The sequence below is a fragment of the Gossypium hirsutum genome, chromosome D10 (assembly GCF_007990345.1).
Source record: "Gossypium hirsutum isolate 1008001.06 chromosome D10, Gossypium_hirsutum_v2.1, whole genome shotgun sequence".
Classification (NCBI taxonomy): Eukaryota; Viridiplantae; Streptophyta; class Magnoliopsida; order Malvales; family Malvaceae; genus Gossypium; species Gossypium hirsutum.
This window is the reverse complement of record NC_053446.1, coordinates 6,527,622-6,548,059: the sequence shown is the minus strand read 5'-3', so window position 1 is coordinate 6,548,059 and position 20,438 is coordinate 6,527,622. Positions and strand designations below refer to the sequence as shown.

Below are 20,438 nucleotides of genomic sequence, written 5' to 3'. Positions count from 1 at the left end.
CATTAGAAAGAAGTACCCATTTCAGTAAAATTTGCATATACAACAAGATCTTTAAGCAGAAACTATAATGCTATACATCACAAGCTAATTCAAATGGGTTCCACCATTCTATCAACAGCATTTACCTAATCCATTCACTTGATGAATAAAATATGATTGTACCCCGCTTACCAACCCTCACAACCCTAAATACCTTGTTTAACCATAGGGTTAAGCTGAAACATCAACAACGACCTGCCAACCGTTCTACCAAAGCATTTAGAAAGCCCCTAAATCATCCCAGATACCACACTCTCACAGGGATTTTGAGGAAAGTTCAAGAGTTAAAATTCACTCTAAAGGTATAAGCTCATTTACTTGAAACAAGCACCACATGTAATATTAGAAAGCAAACTTCAATTCAGTAAAAATTTACACATAAAACTTGATCTTTAAGCTGAAATTATATAATCCTAAATAACAAAGTCTTACTATTTATCACAAGCTCATTCAAATGGATACCACGGTTCTTTTAACCTCTAGCCTTAAGCTCGGCGAGGCGCCTTGACAAATCGTCCTCATCAACCTTCTCCTGTGTCTTGGTTGGCACAGCATGAGCGGCGGGCTGTGGCAACCCAACAGAGACCTCCAACCCATAATCATCAGCCACTTGCTGCATCAAGCTGTTGACCTCACCTTCTGGTGTGGACAATGAAGTAGAGCCAGCCATAGCACTCTCCATAAACTCTGCCTGGACCTCCATATTCACAAACTGCTTCTCGAATTTATCCATTGTCTCTGACATTTTCTGCAAATTGCCTGCATCATACCCAAAGGAAAGAGGGGAGACTCAAACTTGACCATATGCACATCAAAATTAATTTCCAGTTTAGACGAAAAAAGACGATGAAAATTTCGAAAAGCCGAATGAAAAAAGGCTAACATCTAGACAAATTTTAGTTCAAATCAACCCTAAATCTCCAGAAAGATGAAATTTTTTAAGGAGAAATTAATTACCGGTGGCCAAGGAAGATTCGAGAGACTTGACGATATTTCCCATGGACTTGTTGATGGTGGTCATCTTAGCCTGGGTATCGAGCCTGGCAACTACAGCATCGAGTCGGGAAGCGAGACGCAGGTAGTTCATCTGCTCAGTGCGCTTACGGATGGCGTTCTCGGCGTAGATCCGAGCACCGTCCATGTTACCTTTCTCGATCGCCTTTTTCACCTTCAATTTCTCAGATTTCTCCTCCTTCTCGCACTTCTTGGCCTGGCGTTGCAGCGATTTGGAGGTGAATTTGAGGTCCATGATCTGGTTCAACAGCTTCTCCGTATTGCCCATAGCTGGATTTTTTTGGTCTGTTTGCAAACAAATTTTGATGTTTGAGAGGATTTTAAAGCAAATGTGGATCAGAATGGGGCTTTTCTGTGTGTTGATCGCGTTTTGACCGTTCTGTGTTTTTCGATTCGATTTTTCTTTTATATTTGTATTTATTTATTTGTATTTAAATTTATTAGTTCAAGGAAACTGGGGCGAAAGTGGAAAAGCACCCTAAACGGGTGGGCCTAACTTAACACACTCTTTTTGGGCCTTCAAATTATTTCAAGTATTAATAAGATTAAAATATGCTTCAAATCTTTATTTAGAATTTAATCTTTTTATTTTTTTTTTTAAGAATTCGATTATTTTATTTTTTAGATTTCAAAATTCAAGTTTAATTGTTAATATTCTAAAATTTTTAAGTTCACTGGCGTGGCATTTTGAAATTAAAAAAAAAATCACTTGCTAGCTATATAACAACAAAAAAGCGACATTATAATGAACCCAAATTTAGTAAAATTTTAACGATATTAAAAATTAGACTTAGATTTTTAAATTTAAAAATTAAAAAATTTATTTTTTTTGAAATAAAAATAAAAATACTAAATTCCAACAATAAAAAACTAAAAAGATTTCGAGCATATTTTAAAGTTAATAATAATTTTTTTAAGGTTATGTATATTAAATGGATGATACTGTGGGTTGAATATAATCTCCAAAGAGATTAATTGTTGCTCTAAAAATTTTAGAAGTAAAATATTTTCTGAACAGATCTTTCCTTGATGCTTTTGAGGGTGGTAATCCCTCTTTTGAATGGCATTGTATTTTGACGCTAAAACATGTGATTTCGCGTGGTATGTGATGGCGAGTTGGGAATGACAATGATATTTTAGTATTTCGTGACCAATGGTTGTTTCATGACATGAATTTTTATGTTGAATCATTTTCATTAGCAGGTTTTGAGGATTTGTGGGTTGCTAATTTTTTTAACGTTGATGGTTGTGCACAAAATAGGAACTTAGTGGAAGGCATTTTAGCTCTTGATGATGCAAAACATGTTGTTTGGATTCCGATTATCTACCCAATGGATAGATTGATATGGCATTTGTAATAGCCTATTTTTTAGTAGTGTTGAAAATAATAGTTTTGGGATCATAAATCTGACGAGTGAGTACGTAAATATCATTATTTAATATTTAAGAGTCAAATATAATATTATGGTAAATTTTGATTTGATAATTTTTGTTAATTAAATGAATAGTTAAGTTCAAATAATTTGTCCCTAAAATGAAATGGTTTTGAAAAATAAAGTATCGGGACTTCGTTTCTATAAATCGAGCCCGTCTAAAAGTTTTGGTGTTTGGATAGTTAGTTAAGAAAAAAAAATTAAATCGTAAAATTTGTAAAAATTAATCGCTATTAGTTTGTAGGAATTAAATGGTTATAAAAACATGAATTGGTGGTTTTATAATGTAATTAGACCTTGAATAATGCTATTGGTCAGTTAGTGGATGGAATTATATAATTTTATGTGTTAAAATAGGTTTAATTTATAATAATTATATGTTAAGTAATAAAAAAAAACATTGTCATCCTCATCAACTTTTTCCCAAATTCGTTTCTCTATTACCATAAAACAAAATCTTTCGTTCAAGCTATTCTCTCATACATTGTATGAATTTTTAAACCGTTTTTAGTAATTTTTATATTTTTGAGATCGTTGTAAGTTGTAACTTAATCTAACTAACTCATGGACTAATTCGTAAAACTGTTAAGTATTTTGAATTATACCATTGATGAATTTGTGATGTTTTTGAAGTTTGATGATAGATTTACAAGCTTGGTTGTTAAATATACCTATTTGGTAAAGTGATTTTGGTTAGTTTTAAGGTTAGGGACTAAATTGATAAAATAATAAATTTAGGATGAAATTATTGTGAAATTATGGGCTATATATGTATAATTAAAATTTCGATTAGCTTGGTTTTGGGCTTAATTGTGATAATTGTAAAGTTTCAGGTTTAGGGACTAAATTGAATAAAAGGTAAAAGTGTAAAACATTGATAAATGGTTATATATGTGAATTTAAGTATTTTAAAGTATTTGAAATGATTAATTGAATGAAAATATTATATTGAGATCAAGAAACGAATCAATTGGTTAATAATCACGAGAAAGAAAAATCGTTGAGTAGTCGTCGTTGAAGTGTTCGTAGCTATTGTGATTAGGTAAGTTCGTAAATTTGTTAAACTAATTAGTTGTTGTTTTTGTGATATAATATCTATCTATATATGTTTTGATTGAGTTCATTTACTTGTTAAATGGTAAGGGATGAAATGAACTAAGTTGTAATGTTAATTAAATTAAAGGTTATGTTTGAAAATGGGAAACAACATGGATGAATTCTTGTGTTGAAATAATGTGTATATGACTAAATGATATTAGATATGAAACACGCCCCGTATGAACTTTGTGAATGCTTAGAATGCAAATGACATGTCATTAGGGTTATTTATCATTTCGGGTGTTGGTTTTGGATGTCCTACCGATGGTTGAAGTCATGCATTTATTGTAGATTCTCCATAGCTCGTGTGAGCAGCATCGTGTAGCCTAACATCCCAACCCACAACTCATGTGAGCAGGCCCATTTTACAGTTTGTGTGAGCATTGTTTCCTCGTATCCGACGTTATTTCATTTGGTTCATTAGGTGAAAAATGAATGTATGAATCGATTATATGAAAGTAGATATATTAAATGGTTATATGGAAATAGATATATGAAATGGTTATATGAATCAGTTATATGGAAATAGATATATGAAATAGAACATTGGATATAGATATTTGAAATAAAATGTGAGTTGTTAAATAAATAGGTGATGGTTGAATTGAGTTTTAAATGTGTTTACTTTTAATGTTTATAACGTGATAAAGTTATATGTTTTGTATATGTCAACTCACTAACCTTGTGAGATTTCTGGTGTGTATAGGAAATAAATGAACTCATGACCTTGTTTATGAAATTAATTGCGAAATGTTTTAGTTACAATAGTTATGCTAAGTTAAAGTGTAAGTTTAATACGGACTTACTAAGCTTTACGTAAGCTTACTCTATTTGGTTTTTTTCTTTGTAGATCGTTGGATACGAGCTATCGATTGGATTGTTTTTGGAGATCACACTATCCGTCAACTCTTTTGATAATTATACATTTATTTTGGTCGATTATAAGTGGCATGTAAATAGGGCTTTGGTTTATGCATGTTGGTGGTCATTTGGTCATGTTTTGTGCCATTTGAATTATGAAATATGTGTATTGATCTAAAACCTTAATGGTATTTTGATTGGTTTATTATTTGATGGCATAGTTGTGCTTGAAACTTAATGTATTATTGGTTTGTTGAATTGGTACATACATGATAGGTTAATTGGTGAAATTAATAATTGGCATTAAAAGGCTTGACCTAAATTGTTAATTATAACATATGTTAGTTGGAAATTATTGGATGATTGAATAAAGTTAATATGTTGATTATGTCTTGTTTTGGATGGTTGTTGTTTATGTTGAAATGTGGTGCCAATAAGGGCATATTGGTTAGGCACATAGGTTGAATGTGAATTGACATATTTTGGCATGTTTCGGTATGCTTTGAATAGGTTAATGTGATGGTAAATGTATGACTTGATGTCTAAGAAATTGTAGGTGAATTGGCTTGTGTTTGAAGGTATTTTGGGTACACACAATCTACCACACGGCCATGTGTCCCACATAGTTGCATGACATGGTCATGTGGCCTATTTGATTTTTGGTCAGGTTTGTCCACACGATCTTAGAGAGTTACACGGCTTGGCGACACGGCCATGTGACTCATGTTTTCAGTTTTTACCATATTTTTTTGTTTTGTTTCAAATTAGTCCATACTTGTTTCTAAATTGATTTTAAGGTACCGTAGGCTCAATTTATGTCTTGTTTCGAATTTATGCTACATATGATGATTATTTATTAATTTATGATGTTTAAATTAATCTTTGAATTGTGTCATTGTATTATAAGTCTTGTTAACTACCATAATATCTCGTAACTTGAATCCGACAACGAAGACGGGTTAGGAGTGTTACATTTAGTGGTATCAGAGCTACGATTTAGTCGATTCTAGGATTGAATGTAACATATATTGAGTCTAGAAATGCATGCCACTTTATAACCTGTGATAGTGTGATGACTCCCGATCAGTTTGGCTTATTTTCTTATAGATTAAATATGTCAACTGAATCCAATCGAGGAGATTCCGACGGAGTACAGATTTATGTTCCAACCGCTGATTAAGGGGTTGTTATTAATGTGCTTGAGTTTCAAGAGCCTAGAGAAGAGGCTCACAATATTTTTTTCAGTACGATGAGTGATATGTTTAATGTGTATGTGAGAGTCAAATTCGCGGCTCAACGATCTCCACCCCCTCATCCTCAAAGCCCTATATGACAAAATATTCATAGACTTTCTATTAATAAAGTTTGAATATGTGGAGCCGAAGAGTTTAGTGGTAATGCGAGTGATTATTCGACTAAAACTGAGTACTGGTTAAAAAACATAAGAGAGTTCTAGATGAAATGTTGTGTCTTTCAGGAGATTATCTGAGATGTATTGTGTCACTATTAAAAGAAAAGACTTTTTACTAGTGGTCGACTTTAATTGCAGTTGTACTAAAAGAACATGTTAATTGGGAATTCTTTAAAACTAAATTTCGAACTGAATACGTCAACAAACGATACTTTGATAAGAAGAAGAAGGAATTTCTTGAGTTGAAACAGGAAAATAGATCAGTTGCAGAGTATAAGCGTGAGTTTGTTCAGCTCAATAAATAAACCTATGAAATTGTATCAACTGAGGAAGAAATGTGTACTCACTTTGAGATCGTTTAAACGTTGAGATCAAATTATTGGTTGGTGCGATAGAAATTCGAGAGTTTGTGTTTGGTTGATTGAGCTCAGAAAAATAGAAGAAATATGCAACAACAAGAAACTGGATGAAATGAAAGTTCGTGCCTTCAATAAACATAACTTAACCAGAACATTTTCTACTCCCCTATAGAAGAGGATGAAAGAATTGAGTAGTCATTTTTCAACACCATCAAGGTTTTTTAGAGGAGATAGAATGATACAAAGTGATGTGTGACCATCGATGACTTCAATAACCAGTTCTAGTAGTGTATGAAATGGGAATCAGACTTGAACGTAGCCATTATAGATGAAATCATTTTGGGATATGTAGATTTAAAGACGGGTCCTATTCCGAATCGCTAGATCATTAGAAGAAGGATTGCTTGAATTGAGCTGATTTGAACAAAAATCAGGATGTAAAACCTATTGTTACTTATACGAGAGACAGGCCACCAAATTTTTTGGCACAACTAGAGTCAGTAGAAGCGAAACAAAAGACACAGTGGTTCAATCTGAAGCTCGAGTCTCTGTCAGAGCTTACGCGATTCGTGCGCGTGAGGAGGCCTCAGCTCCTGATGATGTTGTTGGTACATTTTCTATCTTTGATGTTACTATGTATGCATTGATTTATCCAGGGTCGATTCATTCATATATACATACTAAGTTAGTAATGGAAAAGAGTTTACCGGTTGAGTCAACTACATAAATGTTGTTAAAGTAATGAACATTTTAGACCAAAGTGTCATAGTCAATCTGGTTTACAAACAGCGTCCACTGAAAATTCAGGGTTATAACTTTCTTGTTAATTTGATGTTACTATCTTTTGATGAGTTTGATGTTATTTTTAGACAGAACTGGTTAATGGTACATGATGCTGTAGTGATTTGCAGATGGAAATGAATTGATTTGAGATGTCAGAACGGTGAGTTGATTTATGCTAAATCTACTAAATCTAATTGTATTGCAAATATGATTTTGACATTGTCTACACATAAATTGATCTGGAAAAGGTTGTAACACATTTTTTTGATGATATTTTAGATTCCATAGTTTCAGAAATGAAAGTTGATCAATTACTGACAATTTTGCGAGTTTACAGATGTTTTTCCTGATGAATTGTTGAGTTTACCGCTAGAGCAAGAAGTTGAGTTTGCTATAGAATTAGTGCCAGGGACTACTCCAATCTCGATTGCTCCATATTGAATGACTCCAACAGAATTAAAAGCTCAGTTGCAAAAATTAATCGACAGAAGTTTTATTCGACCGAGTGTATCATTTTGAGGCGCACCTATTCTGTTTGTGAAAAAAAGACAGGTCGATGAGATTGTATATAGACTACCGGCAATTGAATAAAGTCATGATAATGAGTAAATATTTGTTGCCTCGTATTGAAGATTATTTCGATTAGCTGAAAGGTGCTACAATGTTTTTGAAGATAGATATTCGATATGGTTATTATCAATTGTGAGTTAAAGACGTAGATGTGCCAAAAACAACATTCAGAACCCGTTATGAACATTACGAGTTTCTAGATATACCTTTTGGAATGACTAAAGCTCTCGTAGCATTTATGAATATGATGAATCGTGTTTTTCAGCTACATCTCAACAGGTTCATTGTTGTTTTTGTTGATGATATATTGATACATTATAAAACTAATTCAAAGTGTGCTCAACATTTAAAATTTTGTAATATAAATGATTTATTAAATATGGTAAAAATGCTATAGAGACCCTGTATTAAGTATCAAATTGCATATTATCCCTTTTACTTAAAAAATGGGCAAATTATTCCTTATGCATTAGATCAAATAGTAAACTCGTCATTTAAAAAAAAATTCATTCATTTCTATTGTTAAAAACTGACAAAATAACAAATATTGACATGTGGCATGTCATTTGTACCTCATGTTGATGTACAAGGACCAACTTTTAACAGTAAAAATGAATAAAATTTTTAATAAAAGGACAAATTTCAGAGCGAAGCCAGAAAATGTTTTTAAAGGGGCCAAAATTAAATTGTAATTTTTACGATAGTAAAAATACAATTTTATCATTTTAATAGTCTATATCTTTATAGTTTTTAAAGGATTAAATTAAAGTTTTGTCATTTTTAGAAGGGACAAAGTGCAATTTCACCTTTATTAATTTAAAATTTAAAAATTTTAAAGGGTCTAAATGGAAATTTTTTCATTTTATGGGGGCAGGTGTAACACCCTTTACCCGTATTCGACACCGGAATAGGGTACAAGGCATTATTAGAACACATATACACTTGTAAACGTATTTAACTAAGTTATAAAACTTCATCTAAATTAAAACTTTCAAATTATTAACATGCTTTTATAATTCTTCATAATATATCCTCAAAATATTATATTCATAATAAATAGGACCTACGAGACCCGATACATATTCATGTAATTCACAAGTCTTAATAATTCAATGTTTCATTTCCATTTCATACAATTCACAAATTTCTCATGTTCACAATTCAAATCATTAAGCTCAATACTAATACGTATTTACCATTTAACTCAACGTTTATCGATTATACCATTCATTAAAACATTTATGAAATTCTCAAGTTTGCAATGAAAATATCACTTTAGTTTAAATAACAACATCAACTCAACTCATCATCCTGGTATAAATTCACTACTATTTATCCATTTACTATAATTCTTTTGGGCCCATTTGTCACTTACCATCCTTAATCAAATTAGGGAACGGATATGGAAAATTGAGTACTTCACTTCCACTTTGCCATAGTATAACTATGGTTTTGCGTATGATCACTTAACACTTTCCGAAGCCATAGCCCTGCCATGGTCTTACACGGATCATATTTATCACTTGTCATTTGTCCCTGATCAGATAAGTGTAGCTAAAGCTATCACTTATCACTTGTCACTGATCAGATAAGTGTAGCTAAAGCTATCACTTATCACTTGTCACTTGTCACTTGTCACTAATCAGATAAGTGTAGCTAAAGCTACCACTCATCACTTGTCACTGATCAGAAGTACTCAAATTCGATGTTCCGCTCAATTTGATCATTTATTCGGTTTTCGCATTGTTATTTTATTCTCAAATCATCAACAAATATATCTCATCATACATTATATAATTCATGAAATTAACATTTAATCATTAAATTTCAGCCATATGAACTTACTATTTCATTACCTTTCCACACTCGTTTCCTATGCACATCACACAAGATATAAACATATCATTCAACCATAGTCGCAAGCTAGTGTATTTAAACATAACTCTTTTTGAAACTAACCACATGATAAACCATTTCACTAGAGATTACATAATTTAAACCTTACCACCCTTTTCATGATCACAAGCATATTTTCAATTATGCACTTACCATTTCAATGCATAACTTATAAATTTAACGTGGCATAATTCAACCATTACTTGGCCAAAGCCTAAGCATGTATGCCAAATATGTTAGCCAAATACACATATAGCATAAACATTATAAGCATGGATGAGCACAACATTTATTCATGTATCACACTTATCAACATGTGTTAATTCATAAACCATTCATTACATTACTTCATGCCAAATCATATACCGAATATATCATACACACGTACTATGAAACTTTATTTTCACACATGAGCTTAGACCATGACCAATAATGCACAAATATAAGCATCATTTCTATTTCATCGTTTATCAATTATAATCAAGCATATGACCAATTATACACAAATCATTCATATATTTCTCAATTTTCCTCCTCCTCCTCTCCATTTCACATCCTTAATGTGTATAACACATTTAAACAACATTATCCATACTATCACTATTTTCCTGTATGTAAATTCAAGCTGTCTGTCTGAGTCAGAATCACTAATTTATTTATATCTCGAGCTACAAAGCACCAAATTAAGATCCGTTAATTTTTCCTGAAACTAGACTCACATATCTTCTTACCATAAAATTTTTAGAATTTTTGGTTTAGCCAATATGTACAGTTTATTCTTTAAAGTTTCCCCTATTTCACTGTTCGACAGTTTCGACCCCTCTTCACTAAAAATTAATTATCTCTTTATATAGAATTCGGATGATGTCCCCGTTTGTTTCTATTGAAAATAGACTCATTAATCATTCAAAAAAGAAAATAGACTCATTAAGTATTTTAAATATATAAGTTATAACCCATAATTATTTTTATACAATTTTTAATGATTTTTCCAAGTCAGAACAGGGGAACCCGAATTCATTCTGACCTTATCTAACAAAATTCATTATATCTCATGATTTACAATTCCATTACTTACATCGTTTCTTTTATGAGAAACTAGACTCAATAAGCTTTAATTCCATATTTTTTTCATCCTCTAATTAAATTTCCACGATTTATGGTGATTTTTCAAAGTTAACTTACTGCTGCTGTCCAAAACTGTTTTAGTGCAAGATGTTGATAATCAAATTTATAACACCCTCCTTTCCTTTCTCTACAATATCTTCTATCAATTCCTCTTGTTCCCTTCACTAACATATCAAGAACATAGAACCTTATATATAAAACCCTACATTAACGTCAATTTCATACTTTTTCAATAATATCAAACTTAAAATATATTGAAATCTTGATGTTCTTACCTTGCTCTATTGATTTCAATCTTTAACTTGAATTTTCTCTCTCCTCCAGCTTCTATTTCTCGAATCTAACTTGATATTGTAGCTCCCCATAGTCTCCTTAACATTTTTCTCTCTTAGTAGCTAAGGAAATTCTTTTGATTTCCAAGTGAAAATGGTAATTTTTTGGTGGAAGGACCAAATTGTAAAGAAAGCAAAACTTTCTTCTCTTCTCTTCTCTTCTAACGTGAAATGCATGGGAAAGGAAGATGATTCTTCATCTTTTCATCCACATATATATATACTAAATAAAATAATAATAAAATGATGAAATGCCATTTAAAAATTAAATTAAAATATTAATAAACTAATATTTATTTATTTATTTAATCTAAAATATCTCCAACATCATCATTATTTTCTAGATTTCTCTTTCTTCTAATTGACCATTTTTCCCTTTAGATCTTTTAAAATTTCATCCTTGAGTCATCACTTAATTTGGTAAAATTACGATTTAGTCCCTCATAGTTCTTCTTCTATTCAATTTGGTCCCAATTCATCCATTTTCCTTAGTTTCTAGATTATTCCATCCTTAAAATATTTACACTATTGGTCCTTCAACTTTTTATATTTACACTTTAACCCCTCAAATTTTGAGTATTTACTCTTGGATAACAAAATTTTTCTCACTTTTGCAATTTAATCCTTTCTTTAATTAATATGTCATACTATACTTCCCAATGTTGTCATAACTCAAAATTCTCCTTTTTGTCACTTTATTTCCTTACTATATCAAAGATAATATCTTACTGTAAAAATTTTCGGGGTATTACAGCGGGGCTCCTGCCAACCCCCATAGCTACGTCCATACTTAATTTACTTTTTAATCTAAGATACAGAGATGAATTTATTTATTTTTAAATTGAGAGGGCAAAATGCAATATTCTTAATACAAGAACCTCAGTGACATTTTTACGCCATAAATTTGTCACCCTCTATAATTGATAGATAAACGTGTGATCAGCTCAGCAAACGCAAAAATGGATTAATTATTAGAAAATTTGCAATGGGATTAGATATTCAAACATGTAGTTAGATATTTGAACATGTGATAACCAAATGCTAGAAAAAGAGATTAGTTTTAAGATGATCTGCAATGTTGGAGCTTGAAAACGAGACTTTAGAAGGTTGTCCTTTCCTCATCAAAACTTAATTGTACTTCAATGATATGGTATTACCATTTTAGCTTATTGTCCAATGAAACTAACCCTGCTTCCTGGAAAGTTCCTGCTGTCTGTTTCCTATCACTTGGGATTGCATAACTTATTAATTTTGGTTATTGGTTATGATTTTTATAAAAATCACAATCCAAATTTTTTTTGTTGTAACACTGATCCTCCATCAAAGATAAGAAGTGTGTTTTTGTACTTCAAAATATGTTGTAGTTAAACAACATAGCCTACTAGATGACCATGATGTTTGGGGAAACCACTTTGAATGGACCGGTTGATTCAAGGAATCTTATCTTATACCAATCCATATGTTAAACCAAAGTTAAAAGCATAAGCTATTTAAAGATTGTTTGTGTCAGTTTCCATGCTCAGAATACATATACAACAACAAGAACTGATGTGATCATATGACTGCGACTCTGTAAAAGAATATAAATATATTTAAAACCAACACGCATTACTGCTTCAGTGCTTGTGATTCCAAAAAACTATGGTGATGTAAGAATCTGGTATATCACTTTCATCTTCATATAAATCCCACACATTCAACGACGTATATCACCAGCTTCAGGGCAAGTTGCTGCAAAGAGACACACTGAAAATGGATCGGGAATCGGCTAAGTGATGTTGGTATTTTTTTGTGTGTGTTTTTACAAAAATCAAGAACTGAAACATGCATAGAGGGTCGTGCCCCTCATGGATGGTGGCTAGCATCATCATTTGGCTCGTTATATTTACAGGGTTACGTAGTTCTGATCGGCCTCACCCGAAGATAGGCAAGAACCAAACAAAAGCTAAAGTGCCAAGTCACGTATGGACGTGTCAATGTCATGTTAAACCCTCCTATGTGTCTCACTTTTTTTTCTCTCTCTCTCTCTTTCTTCCCCCCATTAGCCGACTCCTCCTTTGCCAAGATTCATTTTTATAGATTTATGCTATGCTACTTTCCAATATATATAGATTTGTGCATGTAGTTCTCTTCTATGTATGTACTTATTTTACTTTGGCATTTGAAAAGAGCTTCTTGCCTAGTATTTAGTGCCAGAGAGAGAGCTTGCTTTCCTCACCTCTATTTATTAGGCTAAAAAGGTCAAAAAATAGTAACCAATTTAGGTCCTTCGAATTGCATTAATCTTTCTTTGATCCCATACACAGAAAATCCCTTTTGGTTGTTAGGCTTAAAGTAGACACCTTTTTTCCTCTGATAGAGAGACCAATTTACCCTTTTGAGCTGATGCTTAGACCCCCCCGCCCTCCCCTTATTTTTATTCATTACAGCGAAAAGGAAATGTTTCACCTTTCGTTACTTTCGAATGCATTTCCATGGCTGAAAGGGATCCCCAAATAGGTTTGTTTTTAGCTGATTGGAAAGAAGCCACCGCTTCACCTCATTGGTTCTTTTAAGCTACAGTGTCGAGATTCAGGTGCTTCTTTTCTTTCTGTTTTTGGGGGCTGAATTTGGGGTGTGGAAAATGAATGGGGTTCCAGAAGACCTAATTGTTTACGAGATTGCTTTGGTGGTTCCCAAAAGGAACATCAATGAAGAAAATAAATGTTATGATTGTGTTGAGGTTCTTGTCAATGAGTTCAGAAATGTGGGTTTGATCGTTGAGAGAGTTCTTGGCCTTTCTGACGAGTTTATCAAGGTTTGATATTTTTCTTTTCTTTTCTTTTTTGTTTCTTTTTCAAGATTTGAACATTCTCTACATTGTCTCATGGAGTCATTTTTTTGTCGCTTTGCATCTATATTTTCTTTAAAATTATCTTAATTAATAGTTTATTTTCCCATCTGCTGGTTATTCTCTTTGAAATTATCTACATGACCATAAAAGTTGTACTATGTTTCCCCTTTTGTCTCCTACTAAATGTTTTAGCATCTGTGTTGGACATGCAAATATGTAACTATTTCCTTTGTGCAATCCTGGTTTTCTTGGGATATTTTTATTGTATCCTAGTTAATGACAATGGGTTCCTTCAGTGAAAGGAAATTTCTTGGTCCTAAATTACTTGGGTGCTCCTTGTTAGGATTGCTTTCATTTGAGGACTCCCTTTCAATCCTCCTTTCTTTCCTGAAAAATATAAGAACTTTAGTAGCTAATTTGCTTTGTAGAGCTGAATTCAACATGTTTTTGCAGTACGGATTGTTATTTGGAAATTTGAATTTATTGCCTTATCTGTTTTATTGCTCAATTTAGATTACTGTCCAAAGTCATTCATGACTTTGGTTTTTCCCCTTTATTTTTGTTGGATTGTTTCCAAGTGGTTGGGAATGGGATATAAAGTAATCTTGAGTAGAGTTGCTTACTACCTATCCTTCTTTCAGCTAGCAGCACCATTAGAGACTCTGGGAAGGGTAGCAGCCAAGATGCAGATGAAGAAGACCACTCATATTGGTATTAATTCCTTGGCTTAGATATTGATGGTCGTCCAGTTTCTTTTACTTCATTTCAGTTATCTATTTTCTTTGCTGAAAATAGCTAATGAAGCACTGCACTTCAGGAATTGATTTACAATTTGAATGGGAGGAGATCAAAGCTTTTGTACGGCAACCTGATGGCTCATTGTTCAGTTGGTGTGAGCGTTTCCAATGCTACCGTCACTTGATATACAAAATTGTGAGTTAATTTAATGTACCCCCATCTTACGTACTCTCTCATTTCTAGCTCACATTACTTCTTTACAACAGCAAGTCTACATTTAAAGGTCTTCAATGGGAGTCACTAGAATTAACTTTGAATGGCTTCTTTATCTTCTGACACCTCTTTTTTTGTGTTTACCCTAGTGAATTTCATGTTGTTTTACTCAACTATCAGCTCGTGTGTAAAATGAGCAATGGTTGGTTGTTTTCCCTACAGTTGTTGTTTTCAGCTGTCAGTGTATGTGATATGATCAATCAGGGTATCTACTGTTTCAATATTTTCTGATGTAGTTAAAGTTATGTGCATATGCAAGGATGCGTTGCCCTGTTTGGCTTGAAAAGAAGTCTTTGGATCCTCTTGGAATAACAGTAATCAAATCGAAACTTTACAGGTCAATAAGAAGAATTCAGACGTAACTTTAAAATTTGATGGCAAAGAGATCCAATGGGAAGCTGGGAAATCATTACTGCAGAGGTTGGAATTGGAAGGAATAGTTAAACAAGTTTTCCCTTTACACGGTATTCTAAGTTAACATTTTCTAGCAAAATTACCTACAGTTCTCATGTTCTCTCAGCCCTGAAGTATGATAAATGTTGTCTATAGATGAAATAAAGAGGAAGAAACTACTGAGGAGTTGGGCATTAAATTGGTGGGACTTTACAGCTCAACCAATTGATGAAATTTATGCATATTTCGGGACAAAGGTGATTACAAATTCACAGCTAGCTAAGTTTTGCATATCACTTTTGTAGTATATTGCTTAATCAAGGAATCTTCGCATGGTAGATTGCAGTTTATTTTGCTTTTCTTGGAATGTATACACGTTGGATGATTTTTCCGGCTACATTTGGACTTATCTTGCAGTTGATTGATTTTGGGTAAGCCTCACCATTTCTCTTTCTTCTTGGAAGTTATAATTGTCTTCTCAGTTGTTGAATTGTTTAATCCTTGGTTTTAATTTAATTGCTTGTGTGTAATGATTTATCCAGATCATTAAAATTACTAGTATTCCCTGCTTTCTTCATAAGCATAGTATTGTGGGCTGTGTTGTTTTTCCAATTCTGGAAACGTAAAAACTCTGCACTTTCAGCCAGGTAAAACTGATTTCATATAACTAGAAGGTCACTTTTCCGAATATTAGGTTTGTTTCTTCGGCCTTTCTTATGTAGTTCTTCTCTCTTTCTTTCTGTCCGCGTGAGGCAGGTGGCATCTTAATTTTTCTGTCAGCACAAGCGAAGGATACAAATTATCTGGGAGGGAGTGGAACTCACTGCAGCCTCCCCTGGAACTTGTAAAAAATTCAGGAATTGATAAAACGAAAGAGAAAGAAGCATTGCAAAGATATGAATGGTTTGGCTATCTCAAACGATTCAGAAATGATGTTATCATTATTTTGAGTATCATTTGCCTCCAATTGCCATTTGAGTTGGCTTATGCTCATCTCTACGAGGTCCTCAAGTCTGATATGGTGAAGTAAGATCCGACACCTCTCTCCTCTTTTTTTTTTTAACTTGAATCAAATATGTTATGCTTGATTAATAGTGTTAATTTATTTCCCTTGGCAGCTACTTCATTCCTTGTTAGGGAACTTCCTTTTTCTCATATGCTGATTAAATCCACAATGTTTTACTTTATGTGTGTCATGCTTTTGGTTTCAGGTTCGGGTTAACTGTGGTTTATCTTCTTGTAATCCAGTATTTCACAAAGATTGGGGGAAAGATATCAATCCGACTCATTAAGCATGAAAACAATGAAAATACTGAATATCAGGCTGACAGCTTGGTCTACAAAGTATGATTAGGAAGTGATATCATTCGGTTTTCTTTTTTTCTTGTTAAGAATTTTATTTGACAGATAACAGTTATGTTTCAGGTGTTTGGTCTTTATTTTATGCAATCATACATTGGTGTTTTTTATCATGCCCTTTTACATCGCAACTTTATGACCCTTCGCCAAGTGTTGATCCAGCGTCTGATACTTTATGAGGTGAAGACAATCATTGGCTATCATTACTTTGTACTAATACCTTGCAACTTTCTGGACTCTGATGTTTTTGAACTACACAATGTTATTAGGTCTTAGAAAATCTGGTGGAAAATTCTTTACCATATCTGAAGTACAGCTATAAAAAGTATAGAGCTGTTAGGTAAGACTTTCTGATTCTGTGTTTAGAATATATTTTAGCTTAGGGTACCACTTAAGTTTATGTTTCATTCTAACGCATCTCTATTGTCAAGAAACAAGAAAAAACGTGAGAAAGGTTTGATTGGAAAGATCCAATTCGCTACCAGGGTGGAGAAAGAGTACTTGAAACCCACATATTCTGCAAGCATTTCTGAGGAACTGGAAGATGGGCTGTTTGATGGTAATGTGCCAAACATGGAGTAGTAAACTAATAGTGCTGTCAGAAAATTAAGATTAACTATTTCTTTGTTTGCCTTTCACATTAGAATAACTTTTTCATGCGAAAATTAGTTTACTTTATGTACCTACCTCTAGTTCTTGCCTAGAATAAGATCTTTGCCGTAGATTCGAATATAATCATAAATTTCAATGAACTTCCATTCCAATTTGTTATTAGATGTATAAAAGTATTATGTTTTTCTTTGAAAAAGAAAAACATCCCAAAAAACTTACAAAACGTAGATATTTCTTCTACTTAATGAGAATTTAAACTCTGCAGATTTTCTGGAGTTGGCACTGCAGTTTGGAATGATCATGATGTTTGCCTGTGCGTTTCCCCTTGCATTTGCTTTCTCTGCCTTGGTATATATAATGCTTTTAATGGTGCTTTCACATAATTAAAATTATGGTTTGGTGTTGATTTCAGGTTTAATAATGTAAACTAAATCTTGATATTTTGATGTATAGAACAACATTGCAGAAATGAGAACAGACGCCTTGAAGCTGCTTGCCATGTTGAGACGGCCTGTTCCACGAGCTGCCGCTACAATTGGAGCTTGGCTTAACATTTTTCAGGTATTTTTACTTTCAAAAATGCCAATCTTTCATTAGCCATCACAAGTAAACCAAATGTCTTGACTAAGAGAACTACTTTGCCTTTTGCTTCCAAATCTGCTTTTAGTGATCCTTGATTCTTATCCTGATTCCTGAAATACTAAGTAGCTGAAGTGCATAGCAATCATGGCTTGTATATGTGTGTGTGTGTGTGTATTAATGTAAACCAATCTCTGCATACTTATAGAATAAGTTATGCAGTAGGCTATTATATTCTTTTTGCTCTTCAACACTCACCATGGTATTTTACGAATTTGAATTTCAGTTCCTAATATTGATGTCAATATGCACCAATTCTGCACTTCTAGTATGGTTATACGATCAGGAAGGAAAATGGAAAATTGAGCCTGGCCTTGCAGCCATTCTTGTAATGGAGCATGTTCTGCTATTGATTAAATTCGGGTTCTCCCGCTTTGTCCCCGAGGTATCTCCTCTTAGTCTTAGCATGTATTAGCTTGTTTTTACATAATCATCTATAATAAGCTAAATATAGTTGATCTGAAGAACATGCGAAGCACTGACCTCTTTTTCCATATCAGGAACCTGCTTGGGTGAGAGCAAAGCGAATGAAGAACGCGACACAAGCGCAAGACATGTGTTCTAAACAGCTATTGAGGACCATTTCTGGGAGAGAAAAGGCATTTGGTGGATATATTAGAAGAAAGAAACCTGATGGAACAAATAAAACTCAATCATGCAGAAACCAGTGATTGTGTTATCCAAGAGTTCCATCAAACTCGTTGCCTATTGAAGCAAAACAACATCAAAGGCCACGCTTCTATCAATTATCAAAGCTAGGCCCCGTTACAAAGATGTATAGATTTTGGTTTTCCTCGTCTTTTTTTCATTATTTTGGTGTAAATTCAAGTAGTAGCAACAGTTTTTTCCTGGGATTCTCTCCAACTGTCTATTTATCTTCAAATCAGTTGAATCTCAAATCAAGTGTTTTTTTGGCAAATTTCTTTTTGTTTAATCATTTCGAAAATAGTCTATGTAACCAATGAAATAAACATTAACATTACCATGCACTGCAACAACTTTCTGCTTAATTTATCCATCAGTATTATCATCATATTCTCAATGAATTTTAACAAAAGAAATGCAATATTTCAGGCAAATAACAATCAGAAGAAACTATGTACATAAGAATCCAAACCAGGCATCCGCTATGATAAAAAAAAAAAATAGATGACTATGTACGAGGCAAACGGGTCCTGAGCCTTGTTCTTGTTCTCTGAAATTTTTGACATAATTTGCCTATAAGTTTTGCCTTGTTGAACTTGATATTGCTCAAAGATTTGAACCCATTTTTGCATTGGATGTGACCTGCCAATTCTCACCATCTCGGATGTACAATTCTTCAACCTCAAACTAGCCATGGCTATGGCATGTGATGAGAGCTCCGAGAGCTCCCATGTCGCCGGTAACTTCTCCCGGAGCTCCCGAAACTACCACTAACTTGACGAGCATATGTCACCACAGCCTTAGCCCATCTCTTGATCTCAGCCTTGAGTTTGTTCGAATCAAGGTCGTTTAATGATGATACTGGTTCGACCGAAGCCTCCTTGAAGGAGAAACAATGGTTAAAGCATCTGCGCTTTGTGTTGGTATCCATAACGTTGCTCTTGACGGTTTCGTTTCCATTGGTAAGAGCAAGAGTTTTCTTGACAGACATGGTTGTCGTATGGGGGAACCAAAGAAGAAGGTTGGACTTGAAATGGCTGCTTTTGCAGCCATTGCTGAAGCATTTTATAAGGTAGGGGTATTGAACTTTGAAATGTAAGGAGGGTACTTGAGAACGTGCGGCAAAAGATTTCCTTTTGACTTGGAAAAAGTTCAACTTCCTTGCAGTTGTAGATAGATTCTCATAAGACTTTGGTTTATGTATAATAAAAGCGTGTTGAGTACCCTTAACATGGATGTACGCTTCAAAATTATCCAAATCAGTAGAAAAAATTAAGTCTTAAGGTCTTTTTATGATTATTAATGATGAAAATGGACCAAATAGTTACTGTCTGACATAGAAATTGACTTGACCGATGATAAAATCTAAAATAAAATAGTTCTATTATTATTTTTGTAATTAATGGAATTCAAAATTTTTTTTAATTTAAGGATTCAACAGATAATTAATTTATTGAATCATTTAAATTAAAATCGTTAAATAATAACTTGATGTGAAAAAGGTTTTAGAATATAAAATATGAGGTCTAGCTGGTATGCACTAAATTATTAGTTCCATGAAATTGTAAATTTGATTAGAAGTGGTGGGTATTGAGCTTAATCAAGGTGGTTGATATACTTGATCACCAAGTGGGTTAGTGTATAAGACCCTAAAAACCAACAAGTAAACAAATTATATACTAATACCCACAAGTCAATTATCCAACAAATGGATGTTTAAATAAAATCTCCATACGAATCTGGTTGCCCAAAATGGTAGTAATCTTAAATATCTCTGCTGATTTTGGATTTCCAAGTGTAGGAATATTCTTTGGTAGGGATTATTATTATTAAGATGAGTTACGACACCGCATGAATTGACTCTCCAAATTAGTGACTGATATAAGATATGCAAGTTAAAATCATAGAAACCCAGTTTTCTTATTATTCTCCAAATTAAACATTAAATTTATGGGTAGGTAAAGATATGCATACACATGCCGTAGATTGACATTATAAACATCGCCATCCAACCTTGGACAT

The 20,438-nt window shown here is 33.2% G+C and overlaps 2 protein-coding genes across 2 annotated transcripts; one reads left to right on the top strand and one right to left on the bottom strand.

Annotated features, from left to right (window-relative positions):
* Positions 1-352: 352 nt before the first annotated feature.
* On the bottom strand, positions 353-1,557 carry LOC107916345 (ESCRT-related protein CHMP1B). Its single transcript, XM_016845600.2, has 2 exons — positions 997-1,557; positions 353-798 (listed from the first exon to the last, which is right to left on the bottom strand). Exons 1-2 carry the CDS (start codon positions 1,319-1,321, stop codon positions 512-514), a joined length of 612 nt encoding a protein of 203 aa, XP_016701089.1. The 5' UTR covers positions 1,322-1,557; the 3' UTR covers positions 353-511.
* Positions 1,558-12,967: 11,410 nt separating this feature from the next.
* Positions 12,968-18,690, top strand: LOC107916346 (anoctamin-like protein At1g73020). The gene is made up of 16 exons (XM_016845601.2): positions 12,968-13,721; positions 14,399-14,468; positions 14,575-14,690; positions 15,106-15,232; positions 15,318-15,418; positions 15,501-15,592; positions 15,704-15,808; positions 15,918-16,187; positions 16,373-16,505; positions 16,587-16,700; positions 16,790-16,860; positions 16,952-17,079; positions 17,398-17,480; positions 17,586-17,693; positions 17,998-18,156; positions 18,272-18,690. Exons 1-16 carry the CDS (start codon positions 13,548-13,550, stop codon positions 18,440-18,442), a joined length of 2,022 nt encoding a protein of 673 aa, XP_016701090.1. The 5' UTR covers positions 12,968-13,547; the 3' UTR covers positions 18,443-18,690.
* Positions 18,691-20,438: the final 1,748 nt, after the last annotated feature.

Coding starts and splice junctions, on each gene's coding strand:
- LOC107916345 (XM_016845600.2), bottom strand. CDS start 1,321: ATGGGCAATACGGAGAAGCTGTTGAACCAGATCATGGACCTCAAATTC. Junction 799..996: donor CGAATCTTCCTTGGCCACCG/GTAATTAATTTC, acceptor GGTATGATGCAG/GCAATTTGCAGAAAATGTCA.
- LOC107916346 (XM_016845601.2), top strand. CDS start 13,548: ATGAATGGGGTTCCAGAAGACCTAATTGTTTACGAGATTGCTTTGGTG. Junction 14,691..15,105: donor GTCACTTGATATACAAAATT/GTGAGTTAATTT, acceptor GAAACTTTACAG/GTCAATAAGAAGAATTCAGA. Junction 16,701..16,789: donor AGCGTCTGATACTTTATGAG/GTGAAGACAATC, acceptor CAATGTTATTAG/GTCTTAGAAAATCTGGTGGA.